The sequence below is a fragment of the Sapajus apella genome, unplaced genomic scaffold, assembly GCF_009761245.1.
Source record: "Sapajus apella isolate SASKATOON/1434 unplaced genomic scaffold, GSC_monkey_1.0 scaffold36, whole genome shotgun sequence".
NCBI lineage: Eukaryota > Metazoa > Chordata > Mammalia > Primates > Cebidae > Sapajus > Sapajus apella.
The window spans coordinates 10,295,559-10,319,441 of NW_022436976.1; the positions used below are offsets into that span (position 1 = coordinate 10,295,559).

Sequence of the window (23,883 nt, forward strand, 5' to 3'; positions counted from 1 at the left end):
ATTTGGTCCCCACCTACGTTTCTAACACTTCCCCCAGGGCCAAATACTGCAGTTCATCTTGACCATGATCTCCCTCGCCTCCATGACTTCGTTCTTACTCTTCCCTCCATAGATGAACACTCTTTCCCTCTTCTCTGCATGGATAACTCCCCTGACCCTTCTAGACTCCTCTTGACTCTATCAGCCGCTCCTGTGGCAGATGCCTGCCTCTGTCAGAGCCTTAGTTGCCCTCCAGTGACTATCAGGGAGGAAAAATAATTTTGTCCCCAAACCCCATGAGTTCTTAGTTGGGATGAACTCCCGTAATAAAAGACAGATTAACAGAACTAAAACAAACAACTTATGAATGCATGCATACAGTGTACATCACACAGGAGAAACCTCTATGAAAGGTAACCCACGGCAGCAGCTTAGCACTCCGGCTTATGTGGCACCTTCAACAAAGAGCAATAAAGTTGTCAAGAAATGACAGGACAAAGGAGTGAGGTTTGGGCTTCCAAGGATGGGAAACTGTGGGAAGGTAAATATATAGAAGAAATTAATGAAGTGAGGTTTGTTTGCAGATTCCTCTGGCATTGTCTCTGAGCTGATGAGAGTCTAGAGTTGTCTCCAATAGAGGAAGATTTATATCCTGTCTTTAGGCAGAAAATGAGGAGAATAGAGAGAGCTTTTCCCCTATTCACTGCTTCTTAATTGCCCTCAGTTCAAAAATAATTTTACATCAGAGAGGCAGATTTGGGGGAGTCATGTTCTGCTTTTCTTCGTGACCACACTTGTTTTTACCGGCCTCTGAACTTCTCTTCGCAGAAAATGCTGAGAAAATGGTGAGAGAGGGAACTCGGGCAGTTTCAGGCTCTAGACATAGACCATGCAGGAACAGTTTTTGCCAAAGTGATGAAAATCCTCCCCTGTCTTTCTACGTTTTCCTTTACTGCAATCCATGAAAAGTTAAAAAGCAGTTTCTCATAAACAGTCCATAAAATTGTACGTGGTAATTAAGTGTCCCCAGCCCAGGACACACAGCATTGAGACAGGCAGTGCCAAGCGACTGCCTTTCTTTCAGATGTTCTGGGGCTTGCTTTCCTTTCCTTTTTCCATTAAAGCTGTACAAAACAAACATGCTACAATGTTTCCACTTTATTCCCATTTATTTTTAGACTATGATTTTTCACTACAGCAAGGATATGCAATTCTTGCCATATCTTCAAATCTTTACTACTGCACTTCCACAAACCTAATTAAGAAATTGTATATATCAAACGTTCAGTTCAACAAATAAATTTTGAATCTGAAGAACTGAACAGAGGTGAGTCAAACCACATGCCTCTAAAGACACACCCAGAGAAAAAGAAGATGGAGGACCGTGCTTTAAGATGGAATGTGGGAAGCAGGAGGACACAATGGGCAGGGCACGCGCTGGAGGCCAGGCAGTATGGGTTTGAATCTCAACTCTGCTGCTCACCGCAGAATGGCCTTGAACAACTTGGCTAGGCAGGACCAGCCACATAATTTATGAGGCCCCATGCAAAATACAAATTCAGGGCCCTTGTTCAAACTTACAAAGCCTTTTAAGACAGTAATTGCAGAATATTACACCAAGTATGGGGCCCTTCTAAGCGCGGGGTCCTGTGTGATCACGCAGGTCAAATGCCATGAAGCCATCCCTGCATCTAACCTCTAACACCTCACTTTACTTCTCTCTCAAATGGATACCATAATAGCACCCATTTTAAAGGTTGTTGTGATGATTACATTAGAAACTCCCATAAAAACTGCTTCTAAAAGCACCTGGTGCTTATCAAACAAGTTACCTTTTGCCATTATTATTTTTTGAAAGCCAGATTCTGAAACAGAAGAGCTACTAAGGCATTAATAGTCAATTATAAGATACTTCTTTACCGAGAGATTAGCCATAGTCTTTCAAATAGCAAACTTCCTAGTTTAAATCTGATAGTTTACAAAAGACTGATGCCTGTACTACTTACTAAAAATATGTATTAGGCAAAACAAAGCATATCTCTAATCAGAGAAATAAACCCAAAAAGATGGGCTTTCAGACAAGATGGTCCAAGAGACATTTTTATTTAACGTTTGCAGGAAAGTAGATCTCTTCCTGGGTTTCCACCTGTACCATTCTGGCCTGTCTATAGGATGGTCTTATGACTTGGACAGGGCTGAGGTTAAGAGCACCAATTTTGACATCAGTCAGAACTGCAGGATCTCCTAACTCTTTGACTTCAAGCAATTAACTTCTCTAAGTGTGCATTTCCTCCAGAGTCACAGCGGAATGAAAAAACAGATTCCCAGGGTTGTTATGAGCTTTAACTGGCATATACATACAGTCAACAATGGCTCAAGGACAGGCATACGTTCTGGGAAATGCATCCTTAGGTGTAGTTGTGTGAACATCATAGGGTGCACTTATATACACCTAGATGGTGTGGCACACACCTGGGCTATATGGTATAGCCAATTGCTTTTAGGCTACAAACCCATACAGCTCATTGTTGTACTATATACTGTAGGTACAGTAACTGTAACACAATAAGTATCTGTGTACCTAAACAGAGAAAAGATACAGTGAAAACGTGATATTATAATCTTATGGGACCACTGTCATATAGGCAGTCTGTCACTGACTAGACTGAAACATCGTTATGTGGCACATGCCTATATGTGGTGCTTAGCTCAAGGTTTGGAGCACAGGATGACGCCATCAACAGCTGCCTTGAGGGCAATATCACAGAACCACACTCTAAGTCAGGGAAACAAACAGTAGGCATTAATGCACAATGGGCCAGAAGTACCTTACTCCTCCCAAATTATACCTTCAGACCGCAAGCCTTTACTGTTCATCCACATGAGAAAGAGCCTTAACTCAATGATCTCAAGGCTCGAAAGGTTACATTTAAGTTTAGGACTGCTCTGAGTAAATGAAAATTTCGACACCTACATTAATAGCTTTATTTGCCAAGACCATTTTACTTGTATTATTACTTTCAAACAGACTGATATTCTTGCTTAGCTTCATTTTACAGGTGATGCATTCTCACTGAAGCATGGTCCTAACAGAATGCGGTCTGGGGCCAGTGCAAGACCCAGCCCAGCTCCTTTATTTCAGAGAACATGTGCCTTAAATATGACACACAAAAAGAGATGCCATCGCCATGTTTTAACTTACAGCTTTCTGATAAACGTTCTGCCTGTGTAACTGCAAGGCTGTCATAATTGGAACAAGTCATTTCCAAATACAAAGGGCAACGACCAGTGGCAATGCAGGTACTCTGAGCACTTTGAAAAGACAATAAGACAATAGAGGAATATTCTACCTCCCAGCTCAGTGGCTCCATCACATTTAGCTTTGTGCTAAAAATGTCTCAAAGGTGTTCCATTACCTACAAGGTCAAGTCCAAACCCCTTAGTCTACCTAATCTCCCACCAGCCCCTGAGAGTCCAGACTAAGCTTTAGCCATAAAGTATTCCCCACCATTTTCCACAAACGTCATGTTTCAGATTCAGGGCCTGAAAGGACCCCAGAGTAGCTAGAAAATAAACAATAAGAGGCTGAGTGCCTTGGAGGAGTCTGGAGAGGGATAATGTAGGCCTGTGGAGTCATGATTAAAAGAACGAAACGTATTCCAAATGAAAGAGGAAGCCACTGAGCAGATAAGAAAGGGAATGAGATCAATTTATGTACATCTTTTAAAAATTCCTTCTGGTTGCTGTGCCAAGAAATGATAAAAGAGTGACAAAGGAAGAAGAGGAACTTGTGGCAGGGAGACCAGGAGGTACAGCCATCTGGCCAGTTAGCCTGAAGTTAACCCTCATGCTTATTCACCAAGATTCTGTTTAAGTATCTGCTTATCAGTGAGGCTAATTCCACTAGGGCTGACCCGAACTAAGCAAGTTAAATAAATTGTCTTCTTAAGTACAATCTAGTTGAAAAGTTCTTAATATCAAAGAAAAGTTCTAGGAATTCCTTGATATTTAAAAAATAGTTTAATTCAGATCAAAATTATTTCCATAAGCTCCTTCAAAGTGTACTGATGTTTAGTTCATTTCAACAGTCCTAAATGATTCTCTCCTCTACAGATGTAAAATACCAGATGGTTAAAAGCAAGGTATTTTGTGTCAGATAGATCTGAATTTTATTCCGTGGACCCACTAGCACTTACAATGGAGAAAATGTGGCTCAGATAAGTTACTCTTAACTTCTAGGTGTATATAAGCACACTCGAGGTGCACACCTAGGTGTAAGTAATTACACTCTAAGTTATTCTTAACTTCTCTGAGCCACAGTGTCTCCATTTGTAAAACAGGGACACATCTCCCTCAAAGAGATGCTGTAAAGTTTTTACTCACATAAGGTAAGATGATTAGTTCATCTGCCACATTGTAGGTGCTCAATAAACAGTAGCTGCTGAAAGGATGTTTTCCTTCCAAGGCAGGACTCAAAGACAGCTGTTATATAGTGACTCTGAGGGAAGGACCACCTAGCATCCTCCTTGAGAACAATACTGTCAACTGAATGTCAATTGTTGACTCTACCAAAAGGAGCCAAAAATCCACAATGTATCATCTAAATGACCCAAGGGATAATGCTCAAATGTGATTCCCTTCATCAAATGGAAAATTTAACGACCTGTACAACTAATAACTTACTTGTATAAAATGTTCAGTTATGTTGTCATTGGCTTGACCCATTTGATACATACAACTCCAAGCTCTGTCATAAACAAGCACACCTACATCTTTGACATATTTTAACTTTCAGTGTTGTGTTTGAAATTACCACTGTGCAATCACTGCAGCAAAATCATCATTGAGACAGGTAATTTCCAAATACAAAATACAATGTCCAGAGTCAACCCAAGGACTCTGTTTAAAAATCCTTTAGTGTTTCCCTATTTCTAGAGGACAAAATCTACATGATCCTTATGATCTGATCCCAATTGTATTATCTCTTCCAGCTCCCAAAACCAGCTTAATGCCAGCCATCTGCAACTTTTCACTGTTTCCCAAAATGTCCTGTTCCTTCATGGCATTGTATCTTTGCACATGCTATTTTTTTGCCTAAAAAATTCCATCATTCTTTTGTTGACTGCATTGTGCTAGATGATAGGTACACAGCCATAAACAAAACAGTTGTGATCCCTTTACTTTTTGTTGTGATCCTTTTAGTTTTTTGACTGACAGATCAACAAACAAATAGGCTGTCATGATCTTATTTACTTTGTTAAAAGATCACTCTGGCTGTTTTGTGGCCTTATCCAGAGAGATGAGTGATTGAGGGGAGAACAGGGAGAGCAGTCCAGAAGGAAAGCTGCCGGGCATTCCCCACCCAGGCAGCTCGATGGATTCATGCTCAACACCAGCTCCACAAGGAAATGAATTCCTCCATGTCTGATTTGACCTAAGTGGACCTTCCTAAGTTGATCTAATTTGAAATTCTTCAAATATATATATTTTTTAAGCCTCAAAGGATTTTAAAAAGTCAGTTTATTTCAAGTCAAAATTCAAGTTGTATTTTTCATTTTCACAACCGCCTTTTAAGTAAGTTACTTTGATACTGGGATGGTTTTTAATAGTACTAGTGATTCTCTGCTCTAGGAGATCGACCACCAAAGTGGCAAAAGAAACAAAGTTTGTGGTCACATGTGTGTCTGCTACAGGCTCCAGAGTCAAAGTGCCTGGGTTCAAATCTCATCACTGCCATAGAATAGTTTTATAACCTTAACCACTCTGTGCCTCAGTTTCCTTACCTGTAAAATGAGGATCAAATGAATTAATAAATGTAAAGTGCTGAGAACAATGCCTCCTCCTTACTGCAGATAGTAACTCTTAGCTAATAACAATAACAATTATAAAAATAACATGACCCCACGGGTGTTCCACTCACCAGCCACACGACCTTGGACAAAGAATTTAAGTTCTCTGTGAGCCTCAGTTTCCTCAGATAAAATAGATTTCTAATAGGATTGCTAAACATTAAAAGAAATCATCTGTATGCATTAAATATAGTGCCTACCATATAGTAAGTGCCCAGAAAATGTTCGCTGATGTTATTGTGTCATTAATTATTATTGTGAGCAAGTTACAGATAGGTTTGTCTATGTATGATCTTAGTAATATGTTCCAGGAAATGTATTTTACTTCAGCCAAACTCCTGTATTCAAGCATAACACACTTTAGTAGTCTGGCTTTTGAGAGGTGACTTAGCCTCTCCAAGCCTTCATTTTCTCACCTAGGTGGATGTACCCCATAAGCCTATAAGGATGAAATGAGATAATCCACAAATATAAAGCCCTAACACAGTACAGGTAAGCATTCAGTAAATGTAAGCTATTGTTACAATTATTATTACCATTCACACACACCCGAAGATTCCCCTAGAAAAATAATTAGATCTTCAATGTCTCTTTTATCTGTATTCTCTCTACCCCTCCCCTTACCCACAGTACTTTGATTCTCTATAAGTGCTTGATAAATAAACCTCCCCTTCACACGTCTCTACCTGCTGAAAATAAGTGGGGAAAGGTCAAACCCAGATCCCTTTAACCTACATAAATCTGAAGTAATGTATAGTGAAATTCAATAGTTCTAACACGGAAGTCTAGAGTGGTATATCGGTTGAATGTCCTTTCTTCAAATAAGGTTTTAATAGGTGAGACAAAAACAAACCTTAATTTGCCAACAAGTTAGAAGTCACATACAAAAATAATACCAGGTTGCTGAGGTTAAGCAGTATGGCAGAATTAAATAAACATCAAGCCAGCCAACAAACAGCTCATCAGGCCACATAAACCAGGGTACTCCAAGCCAGAAGAATTAGAGGAAAATAAATAAGGCAGCAATGGCTCAGGTACTTGCTGTTTCTGGGAATGAATTTTCTCTTAGAAATAGGAAGAAGGAAAGATGGAATGACCTGGCTGACAAGGTCAGCAATAAAAGAACAAACACAAGTAGTAGAGAAGTCAGCCTGCAGGCCATGACAAAGGTGTGAGGGATGACATGGTGAGCTGTCATGAACGCCATGCCAATGACTATATTAGGCATAGCAAATATTCATATTTTCCAGAGAAGGATTCCTAATGGAATAGCTTATATCCTGGGACTCTGCAAGAGGGCTTCATCTACCTGGTTGTAAGAGTTCCCAAGCTTCCCTTCTCTTGGGCTGATAGTATGGTTCCTTAGACATCCTAGCTAATAATCCCTACAACACCTGTATTGGGAAGGCGTATGAAGGCTGGAGATGAAGAAGGAACAGCAGAAAAATAGGCTGCACGAAAGGCACAGAAATAGAGAGCCAGGAGACAGCAAAAGGGAAAACTTACAGAGCAATTTCCTTCTTTACACAAATATGAGTCTATAAGAAGAGACTAAATCAGCAGTATCCAGTGCTTTTTGTTACTTATGAAAATCTAAAACAAGGCTATGAATCATCAACATGAAAAAAAAACTATCTTTCACCAGTCTTCGATCTTCCCATTCCTTATCCTTAAATAATGACTTTTTAAGTATGAGAGTAAGCCAATAATTCAGATAGTGAACTCTAGCACAGACGCATAAACTTTCGTAACCAAAGCCAGCATAATCTAACTATGAAAGCTGTTTCCTGCACCCCTAATTCTCCCTGTTAGCCAGCAAAGATATAGGGGGCCAAACTGTGAGAAAGGATTTGGTATGCAATCAGCAGGAGCAAAATTCCTTGGTTGAGAAATAATCATAAACTGATTTTTCCAGAAACACACACGTGATGCCACCAGTGAGGGGTTAATTTCAGTCCCAGCCCCCCTAGCTCGTACAAAGGCAAAAGCTTCTCAAAGTACATGGTGGCCTCAGCTTCATAGCATCAGAAATCTTGAGCTCAATGAAAACAGTGGAGGCAGAAATCAGATTATTACAATGCCAAGAAAGCTAACTGGAATACACTGCACTTAAATTTCTAAATTGATTTAAATTTCTAGTCAATTTCATTTGGGAAATGCATGGGTTTGAATCCATGCTCTGCAATTTCCGTAACTCAACACTGTTCATTGAGCTGGATGTCATATGGTAGGGTTAATCAAAGTGCAGTTCCCAGATGTGCAGTGCCAGTATCACCTGGTGGCTTGTTAGAGATGCAAATTATTGAGTCCTACCCAGACTGGAAGAATCAGAAACTGGTGGTAAGGCCTAGCAAACTCTAGTATAGCCGTGCCTTCCAGTGGTCCTGATGTAGTTCAAGTTTTGAAACACTGAGATCAACATAACTGTTTGGGCTCAGAATTTGGGTCTGAATTCCAGCCCCACTATGAGTCTTTGGGCAGTCACTTGACCTCTCTAAGCTTCAGTCTCCTCTTCCACATATTATGCTTGGCTCTATGCTCAGTAAATACCCCCAACATTCAGAGTGTGAGGCATGAGGCCTGGTGCTGGCCAGACGTGGGAGAACCACACTGCTCTTCACCGTGGTGCTTTGAGTCCACTGAAAGAACTCAAGTGTCTAGCACAAGGGTTGGCAAACTTTATCTGTAAAGAGATGGATAGTAAATATTTTTGGCATTATAGGCAATACCTTACCCATCTCAACTACTCAATTCTGCCTTTGTGCCATCAAAGCAGATATGGTGAATAAGCATGGCTGTGTTTCAATAAAACTTTATTTATGGACAGAAAATTTGAATTCCATATCATTTCCACGTCAGGAAATCTTACTCTTATTTCGATTTTTTTCCAACCATTTAAAAACACAAAAGCCATTCTTACTCAGGAGCTGCACAGAAATAGGCAGCAGGCCAGACTTGTCCTAGAGAAGGTAGTTTGCTGACCCTAGGCTAGCACTCTCATACTGGGAAAGTTGTCAAGCCAGAGTTTTATCACCTATCAGATGAAACCAATCTTGCCCATGCTGAAGGTTGTTGTGAGACAATAAATTCTGTAAACTACCTAGTAGGCTGCCTGACACAGAGAAAACCCTCAGCAAATGACATCTACTGTCATTATCATAACGAAATGTTCATCTCACAAGAAAAATGCCTACACTGGATGATCTAGGACAACAAGTTGGAGCAGGGCAGGAATACAATGCAAATGTGCAGGCAAAACAGAGATAAAGGTTTACAGACAGATTTGCTCTAAGCACCACTGGCCATATGTCTATTAGCATGTTGCTGAATTTATACACACGAAAATAAGCAGTAAAAAACAAGCAAACCGAACAAAGGAACTGCAATCACCTTGCTCTCTTGACTTAAAAGAAGACATGTGGTTTGTTCTGGACATTTAAATTGCTCCCATATGCGTACTACCCTGCTGGAGCAATGAAACAACTCAAAGTGCATCAAGTCTGTCTCTGACCTCCAAGCCTCCAGAAGTTCACACTACCACACTGAGACCAAAGAGCCAACTCACACATCCCACAATGCAGCACTCCCTTGGGAAAATTCACAGCTGCACAACATCTGCGGGAAAATTAGGCTCAGGATATGGTAAAACATAGCACTGCATTTCCAGATCAAATTTCAAGGGCTCATCAAAGGCTCACATGTGTCTCTGAGTCAGGCACTTACTACTTGCTCATCATTTGCCAGTCTTTGGCTGCCAGTGGTCTAGCCAACAGGTGTGTCTTCCCCATCTGAACTTGACCCAGCGGCCAATCCTTTCTGCAGCCCCTTACACTACACTCATTGTCTCTGAGTCTGGTGGTCTCTTCGGATGGCGAAGATAAATACCCGAAGGAGCATGCCATCCAACACAGCAACCACTAGCCACATGTGGCTTTTGAGCATTGAAACATGGCTAGCAAAACCAACGAACCACAGTTTTTTATTTAATTTTAATTAATTAATTTACCTTTAAAAAATAATGTTCCATTCAGCTATTGGAAAATGTCTAATCACAATTCAACTTAGATGAGTGAACCTACTTTTTGACTTTAAAAATCAAAATACAAATCAAGTATTTCTGATGAAAAATTTAGCATCCAACTTGAGAGACGCTATAAGCGTAAAACGTACACTGAATTTTAAGGACTTTTTGTAAAAAAAAAAAAAAGGATATAAATATCTCATTAATTTTTATATTGAGTACATGTTGAAATGAAATTATTTGGGGTATATCAAGTTAATTAACACACATTAAATTCTGCATGCTTCTTTTTTGCTTTTTTAAATATAGCTCTTGGGAAATGTACAATTGCATAAATAGCCTACATATTTCTGCTGGACAGCACTGCTACAGAGCATGAAATAAAGGTATTATTGTTTTAGTCATATTAATCACAAAGCCAGAGGGGGCCTCAGAGTCAGTCTAACTCTGACCTCTGCACCCCACAGTCTTCCTACTGCCCACGCCCCAGAGAGCAGCTCCTGCGTCTTTTCTCTGGTACCACTTTCTCTGATTGATAAGGCAAATTCTTCACAAAGAGAGAATTCCACTGCTCTTTCTTTAGAGTCCAGCCCATTGTTGCAGCCAGCCAGGCAGCAAATAGCACCAGGAATCTCAGCCCTGCTCATCCAAATGCATATCCCACTAGTCCCAAGGAGAGGAATCAGCTCACAACAGTCATTTGCCCATTCTAGTTCTCAAAATCTAAGATGAGTATCACAACCAGGTTTTAATCCCAGATCAGGGCTCACTTCCAGCCCAGAACATACACACTGGACTTCCAATTCCCTTGTCTTCATGATCTTCTCAGAGCAAGACACAAATAGTTTTCATAGCTGACCAAGTAAGTTTTTATTTTATATCTAGTAAATGCACAGCTTATCAATTCACTAAGAAACCAAATACCTTTGAAATCAGAGAGAAGTGTCTTCCAGAAAAGGATTTTATGTGCAACAGTTTTTAAATCTGAGTAAATATTAAGAATGAATGAATGTGGATGTATATTTTCTACATGTGCACAGAGACACACACCTTTAAAAAAAAACACACACTAAGATCACCCAAGTATGCTCTTTTTCTGACCTCTGACAAATCTGTTTAGAAGTTAACTTCTCCCTCACTCCCTCAAGTGCCAGATGTTTTTGGCCCCCACCCCTCCACATCACACAGGAACTGAAAGAGAGGCCTGGAGATACAGAGTGTGGGGCAAGGGGCTTCTCAAAGCAGGTCACCTACCCTGGGGCTGCTGTTTATTAAAGTCTCTTGAGATCTCAGGCCAAGGTCTCTGACTTAGTGACTTTAAATCCCTTTGCAATCAGAGCCAGAGGCTAGTCTCCATTTTTGAACTGAGGGAGACAGCAATAGACAAAGTACAGATAATCCCTTCACCTCATTTGAGCCTTTTCCTAGACCCACTCTCCTGCTGACAAACCTTTACAGTGCTGCTAACAAGGAGAGAAATGAACCAGTTTGGGGTTTAGCACTCCTTTCTTTCCCTGCTCAGGTGAAGATGCTAATTGGCAGTAAAATGCATAAAATGTGTACATCAGAGTAGCTGGAGGTGAACAGGGTCTGGATAATCCATAAACTGAATAATAAGCCTTTTAATAACCAGGAGCTAACTGCAGCTTTTGGTAATGGGATACAGGTAGCACTTGTAAATCTACTCCCTCCAATTAGAAAAATGCCTTCCTGCACCGTTCCCTTAAGCCAGGAAACAGAAAAGAACCTCATTCAGCTTCCAGCCCTTAGGCAGAAGTGTGTGTTAAATTCTCACAAACAGAAATTATTCTCCTGGAGAGAAGCTTTCATAACTTTGCTCAGTGGTTTACTAGAAAGCTTAATAGGCTTCCTCTGTTTTCCTCAGATATAAACTGCTTCTTTCTTCCACTAGTCCATCAAGAAAGGATTCCTGGATTTCAGCTATTATCAGTATTAATAATACGAGTAATATTTTTTGCTGTTTCCACCTCCTATCTGTGCAGTGCACTCTGCTTTGCAAAGTGCATTCACAAGCAGCATCTCAGTCTCCAACACCACCCTAGGGGATTCTGAAATGTATACAATTTGTGGCATTCTTTGATAAAATGAATATAAAATTATAAGTACCAAAATGCTAGCATCTCTTCCAGAACCTCAGAAGGGTCCTGAAACTTGGGCTCAGGGTAAATCCAACTCTCCCTCACTCCCACCCCCATAAAGGACATACAGGTTCACATAACTTGCCCAGGGTCAAAGAGCTATTCGGAGTTAGACACAGAATTAAAGCCTTCTTACCTCCCCAATCTTTGCAGCCCCTCTAGTTCCTCTGTCACAAAGGAAACTTGGAGGAACAAATAAAAACAGCACAGCTAAAAGTGGTCCCCATCAGGCCACCAGATCAGGAAGTTGTCTAGACTGAATATTGCCTGGGGTAGAAGACAGTGAAATAAACTCAGAATCCCTACAAATATTGACGTAATTGGCACTGAAGGTAAAAGACAAGCTCTATAGCTTGTCCAACCCACAGCCCAGGACGGCTTTGAATGTAGCCCAACACAAATTGTAAACATTCTTAAAATGTAGCCCAACACAAATTGTAAACATTCTTAAAATGTAGCCCAACACAAATTGTAAACATTCTTAAAACATTATAAGTTTTTTGGTTTTTTTTTTTTTTTGCGATTTGCTTTTTATTTATTTATTTATATTTAGCTCATCAGCTATCGTTAGTGTATTTCATGTGTGGCCCAAGGAAGCCGAAAGATTAAACACCCCTGCTCTATAACCAGGCAAAGCCAGGGTGAACCCCGCCTCCAACACTTAACTGACCACAGGACATGGGACAATTTACTTAGGTTTCCTAAACTTCAGCGTCTTCATGTGTAATAGAAGTTTACTTAGCACAGAACCCAGCCTGAGCACTCTGGCTGTTCAATAAATGGCACCTATTGTCGCTGTTGTTACCAGTCCATCCAAAGAGCACTACTTTTACACAAGCCACTCATTCCCCACGGTGTGCTGATATATGTAGCAAAAGCATCTGCTCAGTCACCGTTAAGACTGGAAATTAGGCCAGGCAGCTGCTGAGAATTCAGCATTTCCTGGTCAGCAATAAGAAATGTCATAGCAGATTTATTAAATGAAGTGACTTGTCTACTTGCCAGGGTTATCCTAGTTTCAGATTTATCATGTGTACCTGTGAAGTCCCTGTGGCTCTCCAGTCTCAGTGAAGCCATACTATTTTCAAATGCTTTGAGACCTCATAGTTTGAGAACCACACAATCGTTTGGTTGTGGGTATTTGGTTTTTGATTAGTTTTTTGCTTTTTTGGTTTATCTGTTTCTGTTAATCTGGGGAACCAAAATGATCATGATGAAGGTTAAACCACTCTTGCTGGGTGTGGTGGCTCACGCCTGTAATATCATCACTTTGGGAGAACAAGGTGGGTAGACCATGAGGTCAAGAGATCGAGACCATCCTGGCCAATACGGTGAAACCCTGTCTCTCTACTAAAAATACAACAAGCCAGGCATGGTGCCAGGCACTAGCTGCTCGGCAGGCTGAGGCAGGAGAATCGCTTGAACTGGGAGGTAGAGGTTGCAGTGAGTTGCGATGGCACACTGCACTCCAGCCTGGTGACAAAGCGAGACTCTGTCTCAAGAAAGTTAAGCCACTCCTATGCTTCCCTTTTGTTCTCCCTCTAGCCCAGTTCTCTCATCTCCCCATACCCCTAGTCCCAAATTTTAAATTGGCCCCAGGTCTTATATGAGGAATGATAACAGACCTACCTACAAGAAACGCACTAAGAAAAAGTTTAAAGAGCAAACTAATTGACAAGCTCTAATCTCCTTGCTATATATTAAAGCAAACAAATCCATCCCACATCCTTGAAGAACTCAGCTGTTTTCAGAAGACAGGTTAGACCTGTGTCTATATCTGGCATCAAAAAAAAATTAGTAACACCACTTATACATTCAGCAAACACTTACGGAGCACCTACTGAGAGCCAGGCTAGTTCTTAGGAATACAAACTTGAATAAAACAAAGCCTTTTCTACCTTCTGGATTCAGGTAAGGAACCACCGCCACCTAACCCATATACTTCCATACCATGAGGTATAAGTTTCAAAGTAATTTGCATAGTTTTAATTACTAGTTTAATTATTTGCCTTCTCAATGAGTCTATAATCTCACTTAGGGGGAGAACAGAATTCATTTACAGATGCTCAGTAAACACTGGAAGGCTGCAGCTCCCTAAGAGTTGATAGTTAAAGAAAAGAGTTGGGCATGAAAGCAGTTTATCGACAGTACATGGCAACACCTGCTACTACAGGGTCGAGAACTAAGACCACGGGAGCACAGAGGAGGCCTGCTGAGGCGGGGGATGGCTTGACCACGAATGTGACTCTAAAGTAGGAGCTGAACAAGGCAGAGGGAGTAAGGTTGGAGAGTAAGGGGCAAAGTTGAGTTTTTCCTGAGACAGAATTGATTCACTGTAGAGAAGGATTAGATCTGGGGCAGAGGGAGGAAGAGGAAATGAGAAGACACCAAGCTCCTCATTTGATATCATCATTCATCTAATTTCCTATCAATCAAGATTAATATATGTGGACAGGTCACTGGAGAGAAGGTAACTGTGGCTTAGTCATGCATGTGTTGTATCAGCTAACTGCTTCATGTTCATAAGCTTCATCAACCTGGCAAAACCACAATCATCTCCAAAGCAGAAATGATTCACAAGGATCTTGTGCCCTCATGTCCACTCAATGTCCGTTTCTGATACAAAAGTTCATACAATTCACCTATTTTTTTTAATAAAAGTGTACAACACACTGTGCTGAAAATGTACCTGCTGACCAAAGGTAGAAATTATAAAATAAAATATGGATAGGTTTTATTATGTAAAATTTCAAAGTATCTATAATTTACAAAAGAAAGACAAATGACTAATACAAATTTAAAATGATCACTAATAATCAAATAAATAAAAATTAAAGCAAATAATTTTCTTGTCTATCAATCAAATTTGAGAGACTTGCTGGGCGCGGTGGCTCACGCCTGTAATCCCAGCACTTTGGGAGGCCAAGGCGGGTGGATCACAAGGTCAAGAGATCGAGACCATCCTGGTCAACATGGTGAAACCCCGTCTCTACTAAAAATACAAAAAATTAGCTGGGCATGGTGGCACATGCCTGTAATCCCAGCTACTCAGGAGGCTGAGGCAGGAGAATTGCCTGAACCCAGGAGGCGGAGGTTGCGGTGAGCCGAGATTGTGCCATTGCACTCCAGCCTGGGTAACGAGAGCAAAACTCCATCTCAAAAAAAAAAAAAAAACAAAAAAACAAATTTGAGAGACTTTTTAAACACCCCCATGAGATCTTCCCTGTACTCTGTCTGCTGGAGCAGCTAAAGGCATAGAATCTGACAAGGGCTCTGGGACCCAAGAAGACATCAGAGCTACTTGATGAAAAGAAACTGGTCCTAGGCCGGATACCATGGCTCGTGCCTGTAATCCCAGCACTTTGGGAGGCCATGGCAGGCAGATCACTTGATGTCCACAGCTTAAGACCAGTCTGGCCAACATGGCGAAACCCCATCTCTACTAAAAATACAAAAAATTAGCCAAGCATGGGTGAGGGCACACCTGTAGTCCCAGCTACCTGAGGGTCCCAGAGACCTGAGGCATGAGAATCGCTTGAATCCAGGAGGCACAGGTTGTAGTGAGCCCAGATCACGCCACTGCACTCCAGCCTGGGTAACAGAGTGTGACTCTGTCTCAAAATAATAATAATAAAGAGACGGGTCCTTGAGTTGATTCTTTATTCAATGGTAGAGCTACACAGGAGAGCCTTCTAACCAGGAGCATGGCAAGAAATGAACCTGTTAAGATTTGGAGTTTCTTTTTTCCCCCTGCAATATAACTAATATACAGATTATCTCATTTAACCTTTAGAAGAACCCACTGAAGAATGCATGATCATTCCCATTTTGGAAACTGAGGTAGTAAAATCAAGAAACTTGGTATGGCCCTACAATTAAAAAGGAGTGGAGCCATAATTAAAATTCACATATTTCTGGCTTTAAAGTCCAGGCAATGTGAAGTCTGTATTCCAAAATTGAATGATTATGAGGTGATCAACATTCTGTCCTGAGAACAAGCCCTCTGCATTGGCAGAATGGGCCCTCAGCATGCACAGCACCTTGGGAGGATAGTTCCATTTCCCCTAAAAGACCAAAATTAGCTGCCACAGCCATGGGTGCCTCCTCTTAGTGAGCATCACTGTTGTGTGGGCAATAATGATACTTTAATCAGTATCTCTCTATCTCAGTTTTCTCATTTATAAAAATGTATAGTAAAATCTGCAAAAGTCTGTTGAAAAAATTAAAGTCTTAGCCCACAGAACAAAGTTGACACTGCCTCAAAAGTTATCTTCCTAAAACACAAGCTCCATCATAGTAAATCCTACTTAGTCTTCAAAACACAGCTCCAACATCATCAGTGGGAACTGTCTGAACTACCCAATGATGGGGTAATTGCTCTCTCCGTCCATGCTTCCGTTGTGCCCGCCAGGGGCTTATGTAGTTTTATTTTTCACATCGTAACCTAAGCACTCATTTACTTTTCTATCACCCTTACTAAACCACAAGCCGTTTGAGAATGGGGTCAATGGTTTATGCATCTTGTGATGTAAAAGGAATCAGAACAGGCCACCCCAAAATATATCACTTTGGCATACTGATTACTTTGAGCTAAAGGCAATTGAGAAAAAGCAGACACAGGAAGGGCTTTCTGACCTCCCCATTTCTACCTAAAAGCAAGGCATAAAAGTTCCCATGAGAAATGTGCCTTCTTTCTGTGCCAGAAAGAGGAGAACATTCTTATGACCAAAGATGGAGAGTCAACACCAAGACGAATCTCTACTAAAAACACTCACCTATTTTCCATTAGTTTTCCCCATACATTTCCCAGTCACTTTCCCACAATCTACTGCCCCAGGCCAACCCCCTTTTTCCTTTGTCTTGTCACATCTCCACAATTTAGCCTTCTTTTTTAAAATGTTTTATAAACTCTCAGGCCTCTCCCCTTCTTTGAGTCTTTATTGCTTATATATGAAGCCCTCTGTGTACATAATAAAAACATTAACATCGAATAAAATTTGAATGCCTTTCCTCTGTTAATATGCTTTTTGTCAGTTTAGTTATCAGAACCAGGCACAGAAACTAAGAAGGCAGAGGAAAATCTTTCCTTTTCTACAGATGCCCACATCAAGTCCAGGACCAGCATATGGCAGAAAATCATTCGTTTTAAAAAAAAAAGGTGGGGCCATAGTTTTATCTTCATAGCAACCCTGTAGCGCAATGGTTATAATTCTGTGAACACTTCAACGTGGGAAAACTGAGGCTCCAAGTCGCAGCAGCTGTCTAAAATCATACGCAAGAGGCCAGACTTACACTGAACTCAGGTCTCTGGACTGAAACCTGTATTCTGCATTGCTCCAGTTGTAGCTTTTCAAAGACAACAAAGAAAAAAGACCCAGCCCAGACTGTCTGGAACATAACTAGAGAAAGTGATTGCTCAAAGGTGCTCAAAGGTGGTAGGAACTGAATGGCATTAGGACATCTTAATCACCTGGGAAAGTACTGGGAACAGCAGCAAAGTATAAGGAAGGTTGACATATCTGGGTCTAAATCCAGGATCACTCTTTCATTAACCCTGTGTGGCCTTGGGCAAATCTCTTCAATTAGGGAGCCTCAGTTTTCTCATTTGTAAAATGGGGTTTAAAACAATAATACCTATCTTTCAGCGTTTTATATAAAGATTAAAGAATAAAAAACATTTTGTGTTTTATAAAAAATAATCATGATATGAAACAGACTGAGGCTATAGTAAGGGTCAACCAAACTGCAGTTATTATTACACGTTAGAGGGAAAAAAGGCACATATTCAATGCCAGTGCCACAAAGTACTTTTCACGCCCTATCTTATTTCATTCCCACAGCAACCTTGTGAAGCAGGTGTCACTACTTTGATCTTACGGAAGAAATTAAGGCCCAGAGATATTTAAGTAACTTCTCCAGCATCACAGAGGTAGCAGTGGCCAGAGCCAGCATCCAGACACATCTAAGTCTAAAGCCCAGATTAGTTTCAGTGGAGGGAAGATAAGGTGGACAGACATGTCCCAAAGTCTGAGAGCAGTGTGACGTGCCAGAGGAGAAAAATTGGTTCATGTGTAGTTTGGGATGTGCATTAAAGATGTTTAGCACATGTACAGGACAAGGCAAGGGAGAAACCAAAAGGGAAAAAGATGGCCAACAATAAATACCATGCTCCTCAATGTCCCTTTCAGCAAATAACACAATGAATAGTAGAGATGACTCATATTCATATGTCAGTCCTTGTACTAAGAGTCTCCAGGTTAAATACTCCATATTGTAATACTGATGTATTATTTCCTCGTGATTTTGCTGCTGTTTATTATGTCCTGGAAATTTTTCTGAAACAAAAGGAGGAAGTTCAGAAAGATCACAGGAAATGTCTGATCTCCTTTACTCAAATAAGGAGAAACAAATTCTACGAGGATCGCTTCTTGTTTGCATCATTAACACCAGGCAAGTTAGAAGATGATTCAGGTACCCAGGATAGCAGTAGATGACTTCATATCATCTTACGGAGAAATAAATGCTACTTCACAATAACACAACAACAACGAATTGTTTTCTGGTATTTTCCTTCGTCACACAGTTCCCCCATGCTTGGACAAATAGGCCTTTACATTTTCCAGTCAAGGCCCAGGAAACTTTCACGCTGTGCATGTTTTTGATTCACGTGGCCAGGTCATGTTCTCGTAGAAACGTAGCGCAGGGAGGAGAGCCTCTAACAGTGGGATGGAAAGTTCTTTTTAAGTGAGGCCCTCACACACCAAGTCCCCCCACCTGAGGCTACAAGTCTGTGAACCCATAAAGATGCTCAGCTGAGGCTAAGAATCCAGTCTTGGAGAAAGAAAACTCAACAAAGAAGGAGCAGCTGAACGCAATTTGACAGAGTATAAAATCATTTTGTCTATTCAAATTTGTGAGCATAAGAAGGGTGAGAGGTTCTCTGCTAACACATACATCCTCGTGTGAACTTTTCCAAAGTAGAGCTAACGGCACACAGAGCTAGCCGATCTCATAGAAAACTCATCCCTAAGGGACTACCTGTAAACTCAGAAGTTTCTGTCTTCACATGAGCAAATGCACAGTAGAGCCCACCTCCGCTCACGCTTCCCTCCATTCCAAGCGCTATGCCCCTCGCCACCAGCAACTCACACCTAGTCACTCCACCCCTCCCCGTGGCCCCTGAGAGGCCTCAGGCTCCACAGAGCCGCGGGACCCGCGGGAACACCCCTCCTCTCCTACCATCCCCATTATTCGGCACACAGCCCTGCTCTCCCCTGGAGCCAACAGTCTGCAGCTCCTTCAATGCAGGCGCGAGCAGGCAGGAATGGTGGGAAAAGAAGCTGTGCCAGCTGCATGTTTCAGAATCTCCCTCCATATGCATTTGCCAGAGGAACAAAAAGAAAATCAATGCCAGGAAAAGACAACTGAGACGAGGATGCGGTGGGACCGCGGCTGACTCCGTGCCTCTGAGCAGCAAGGGGCTGGCCAACCACGCGTCCGAGCCACAGATCCGAGTCGTTACCTTCAGGATGCAGGCCATGGCGCTCCGCCGGCCCTCCTGCCACCGAGCAGCGGGTGCGCCTGGGTCAGGGGCAGTCCCGGCGGCAGGCTGGAGGCTGGTACCGCGGCAGGACCGCTCCAGCCCAAATTCCCGCAGATCCAAATAAGGGGACCGCGGCACAAGCTGCGCCGCCACAGACCCCGCCCCCCGAGCCGCGGCCCCGCCCCCGTCCCCGATCACTGGCCCGCGGCCCGCGCGGCCCCGCCCCCGGGTCACGTGCCGTCCCGGGCGCCGGCGCCGGCGGCCCCTCGGTGCCTGCTGCTTCTTTCTCTTGTTTTCTTCTGTGACCGTTCGGCGGCTCGACGTGCACCGAGTGCGCTCCTCAGCAGTCAGGGACCTGGGTCCTGCGGGGAAGCAGAGAACCTTCTTTTCTTCTCCTTGGCTCCGTTTCCTCTCACACATCAGAGAACTCCTTTTTACAGAAGTTTCACACTTTTGTCAAAGTTGAGTGGATTTGGCATCGCCCTTGTACAGGCTTCAAAGGGTTCTTCAGAAGTAGCAAGAAGTTCTACTTGGGCTGTTCAAGGATTGAGCCTTCACTCTGTGATGGGCTCATCTAAAGTTAATAATTTGCCACTAATAAGGGAGCACAAATGTCAATGAACGAAAGACGTCATGAACCTTACACTGCATATCGTATATTTTGTGTTTATGCTTGTGTATAATATATAGATGATTGCCTTTTCCTGCTACCAGCTTGTTTATGAAATTGTATATGCATAATATACAGTATATAGACACAGGATGTACACAGGTGTATATTGCATTATATATGCACATGTTGATTGTACATTATATGTTTATAAAGTGTGTGTGTGTACATGGCAGGACTTTGCTCTTCACTGCTCCAAGCAAGAGCTGGCTAAGAGAAGCAGTTATTTCTACCAGGAGAGTAAACGCATTGCAGAACAGAGAGAGCATTCCCTGAATATACACAGATTTTTACCACTTGGTCTGTCAGAAAAATTTTAAAGCAGCCCCCAAATATTTATCCAGAAGAAGTTTCGCTTCCTAGAAGCCCTGTCTAGTTTGCCTCCATGGAATCAGGAAAAGCACTGTGGGCTGGTGGTGTCATGAGATTGGCTCACAAACCACAAGGCAAACACCAGGCTTTCAAGGAATTTGGTATTTTCTGGATGACAGCATGCGAAATTCTTAGAACGCAGGAGTAACCACAAGAAGGAGGTTGCAGAAGCTGAGCCTGTGGATGAACTGCCTCTCCCATGGGAAGCTCCTGTCTTCAGTCTCCCTGGGGTACCACAGCCTGCTCTTTGACTTCCTCTCTCTCCTTCCTCCACTGCCTTACAGATCCAATGTATTTTCACTACAAACTCCTTGTTCGGGACTATATGCTTTAAACTGCTGCTTTAGCTCATAGTCCTTCATGGGCCAGGAAAAATCAGTATTTCATTCATTCACTCATCCCTTGGTTAATTCCACAAATTTTTTATTGGAGGAATAAATGGAGGAATAAACTTTATTCACTTTCCACTAAGTGGAGGAAAAATCTTTATTGAGGACTTTTCAGGAATAGGACAATGACTTTCAGGATATCTAACATCAACATGGGCTCACAGTTAAGTTAGAAAGATAAGAATAAGAGATACATGATAATATAACATGGAAAGGGCCTTAGCCAAAGTGGAAGCAAAGCTCTCAGGAAGGAGAGTCTGGGCCTGGCATAATAGCAGGGCAAAGGGGCAAGGGTGGGCAGAGCACATCATTCTCTCCAGGAAGTCTGTACATCCGGAAAGTGAAACATCAGGTCCTAGTGAACAGCCCTGCTAAGTACTTCCTTGTGGATGTCCTGGTTCAAGTTTCTTACCCTCTTTTATCCTTACCTTATCTAATAGGATCTATCCTCACAAGAATTAAATGAGATAATAATGTTTGCAAATACACTCACCTCAATTTCTAGCACTATGAGCACATTTTAAATGATAGCTCTTTATGTAAAGAAGAAAATCTTCCACTAAAGATAGATTTGTGGGAGAAAATGAATAGGATGACCTTAGGTGTCTCAGGAGGTTGAACACCAACGGAGCTAACATTTAACATGTTATGACTTGGGTATAGCATGATGGGCCTTTACTAACTCCCTCAGTTTACTGGGGTATGGCTTTCTCAATTAAATTTCTACCCACCCATGTCCATACTTCCCAAGGTGTTATTTTTCATTAGCATCCAAAAGTTACGTCTAAATACAGCTAGAAATAGAGGCATATTTATAACAATATAAAAACAAACTCAAATTCTAGAATAAATCTGGACTAGAAGATTTACAAAAGAATATTAAGAATCACTGTTTCAGATGGATCACTCTTGATATCTGGGGGGAAAAAAGCTTTTAGATGGAAATAAAAACAGGTTTTGAACCTACCAAGAAATGAAGGTACAGCCAGATTTGTTGGGGCCAGGAGGGTATGAGTGTGTGGCCAGGATTTTTTTGTTTTAAAACTGGCCAAACTACAGGAACCGCTAGTCCACAGGTGTAGCATAATTTTCCAGCTCTGACATTATGTGACTTAAAGCGAAGCACTTCTATTTTCAAAAATAATAATAACAAAATGGAAGCATCCTGCAATTAAAATGAAATACCTCATTTGATCCTCACAATATCCACATGGATGTTATCATCCCCAGCTAGTCACTAAGGGAACAGAGGTGAATCTAGGGCCTTGTAGGTTTGCCATCTTAACTGCTACATTCAGCTGTCCCGTATGTTAGAAGCCCAATCTCTGTCATTTGGCACTCTTCAGATTTCATCTGTTGTCTTAGTGTAGCCACAGGAAAACGTAGAGTAAGTATGAATCCTCTCTGGGATACATACTAGGATGCAAAACCTAGGGTGAATATGTGGGTATACAGAGGATAGGTACACTCTATCAATCTGAGTGTACCGAATAGATACACCCATCCTGCATTTTTCAACCCTCAGCCCTGGGTCATGCCTTAACAAAGATTTGGCACTTCTCATCTGTCTCTCACCAACCAAGCTGTTACCACCTTCTGTGCCTTAGAATAACTTTCAATCAAAAATTCTCACTGCTGTATCTCACCTACTACATGGGGGTGCCACAGTGCAGCCTGCCAGCCTTTCCTTCCCTTCATGGCGAGATCCTCGGGGCCTGGCCCTTTCACTACATCAGCCTCTTTAGGGCTCTTGTTGGCTCCAACTTGTCCACCTTCCCTCTCCTCAGAGGCCTTTCACTAGGGAGATTTCACCATGCCTCAAGGTGGAGGCTTCATGAGTTATGACAAGTCACGGATGCAAATTTGCTATTTAAATTCGGTTTTGCTTCACTATAAACAGCCCCATTACCCAGTAATTCTCAGAGTTATAACATACAGTTAGCTCCCTGATAGAAATAGAATTAACATGCTGACTCTCATAACTTTTCCAATTTCATCCTGCACACATACTAATTTAATATATTTATATGCAACAGAATCATTTATTAAGATTTTAATTGGATCTCAATTTTTCCAATCTAAAGATTTTAAATGAATTTCAGATATCATAAAACTCTTTTGTCATCCACTACATAAATTATGCTTCCATAGGAGACTGTGACTGGAAGAGTCATTAGAAAATGTTATGAGAAAATCATTTTTTTAACATTCTGAGCCAGGATAGGAAATGACCTTCTTTTTCTGAAAACCATTGCACTTTTATCATTGTGACCTAGGAAATTTTTCATATCCTAAAACAGGTATCTATGTGATCCATGTCCACGTGTGTATCTGTAGCTCTGTTTAAGTGCATCTGTGGCTATGCCCTTTTAGGTGGCTGTTTATGAGAATACGCTGACATATGGGGTTAAGCTTCATTTCCCTCCTTTTCAATAGTAGGACATTCCAAAATGTCATCCAGTTTGCATTCCCAAGACTGGAGCTTACTGCTATTTCAAACCTTTACGCAATTCTAATCCAGAATTCGTCATTATCCCTGACTATACTGATACTTATCTGGGATGAACTCCAAGACAAGTTATGCATGATTTAAAATTGCATTTTAAAAATATTATATATTTTCCCATTCAGTGACATTCTCTTTTAACTTCATCTCAGCTTTACATTTCCTACTGGAAGTTTCCATCTTTTCCCGATTTTTTTTTTTAATGAATCAATTTTTAAGAAGCTGTTTTTAATTTTTTTAATCCAAAATTAATGTTGTTTACCTACTTTTCATTACCTAGAAGAATGTAATTTTTAACCAGATTTGTTTTTCTTAAAGAGTTTCCCTTTAAGATTTTTTTTGTAAACATAACCAATTGAAAGTAAATATGGGCTGGGCATGGTGGCTCATGTCTG

The 23,883-nt window shown here is 41.4% G+C and overlaps 1 protein-coding gene across 2 annotated transcripts in view; it reads right to left on the bottom strand.

Moving 5' to 3' along the window:
* The window catches only part of ST6GALNAC3 (ST6 N-acetylgalactosaminide alpha-2,6-sialyltransferase 3), a 570,108-nt gene extending 550,402 nt beyond the window's left edge, over positions 1–19,706 (bottom strand). For both annotated transcript variants that reach the window (XM_032297084.1, XM_032297085.1), the window contains exon 1: positions 19,531–19,706. In XM_032297084.1, the coding sequence (XP_032152975.1) occupies positions 19,531–19,548 (18 nt within the window). In that variant the 5' untranslated portion in view covers positions 19,549–19,706. The remainder of the gene's footprint in view (positions 1–19,530) is intronic.
* Between the last annotated feature and the right edge of the window lie 4,177 nt (positions 19,707–23,883).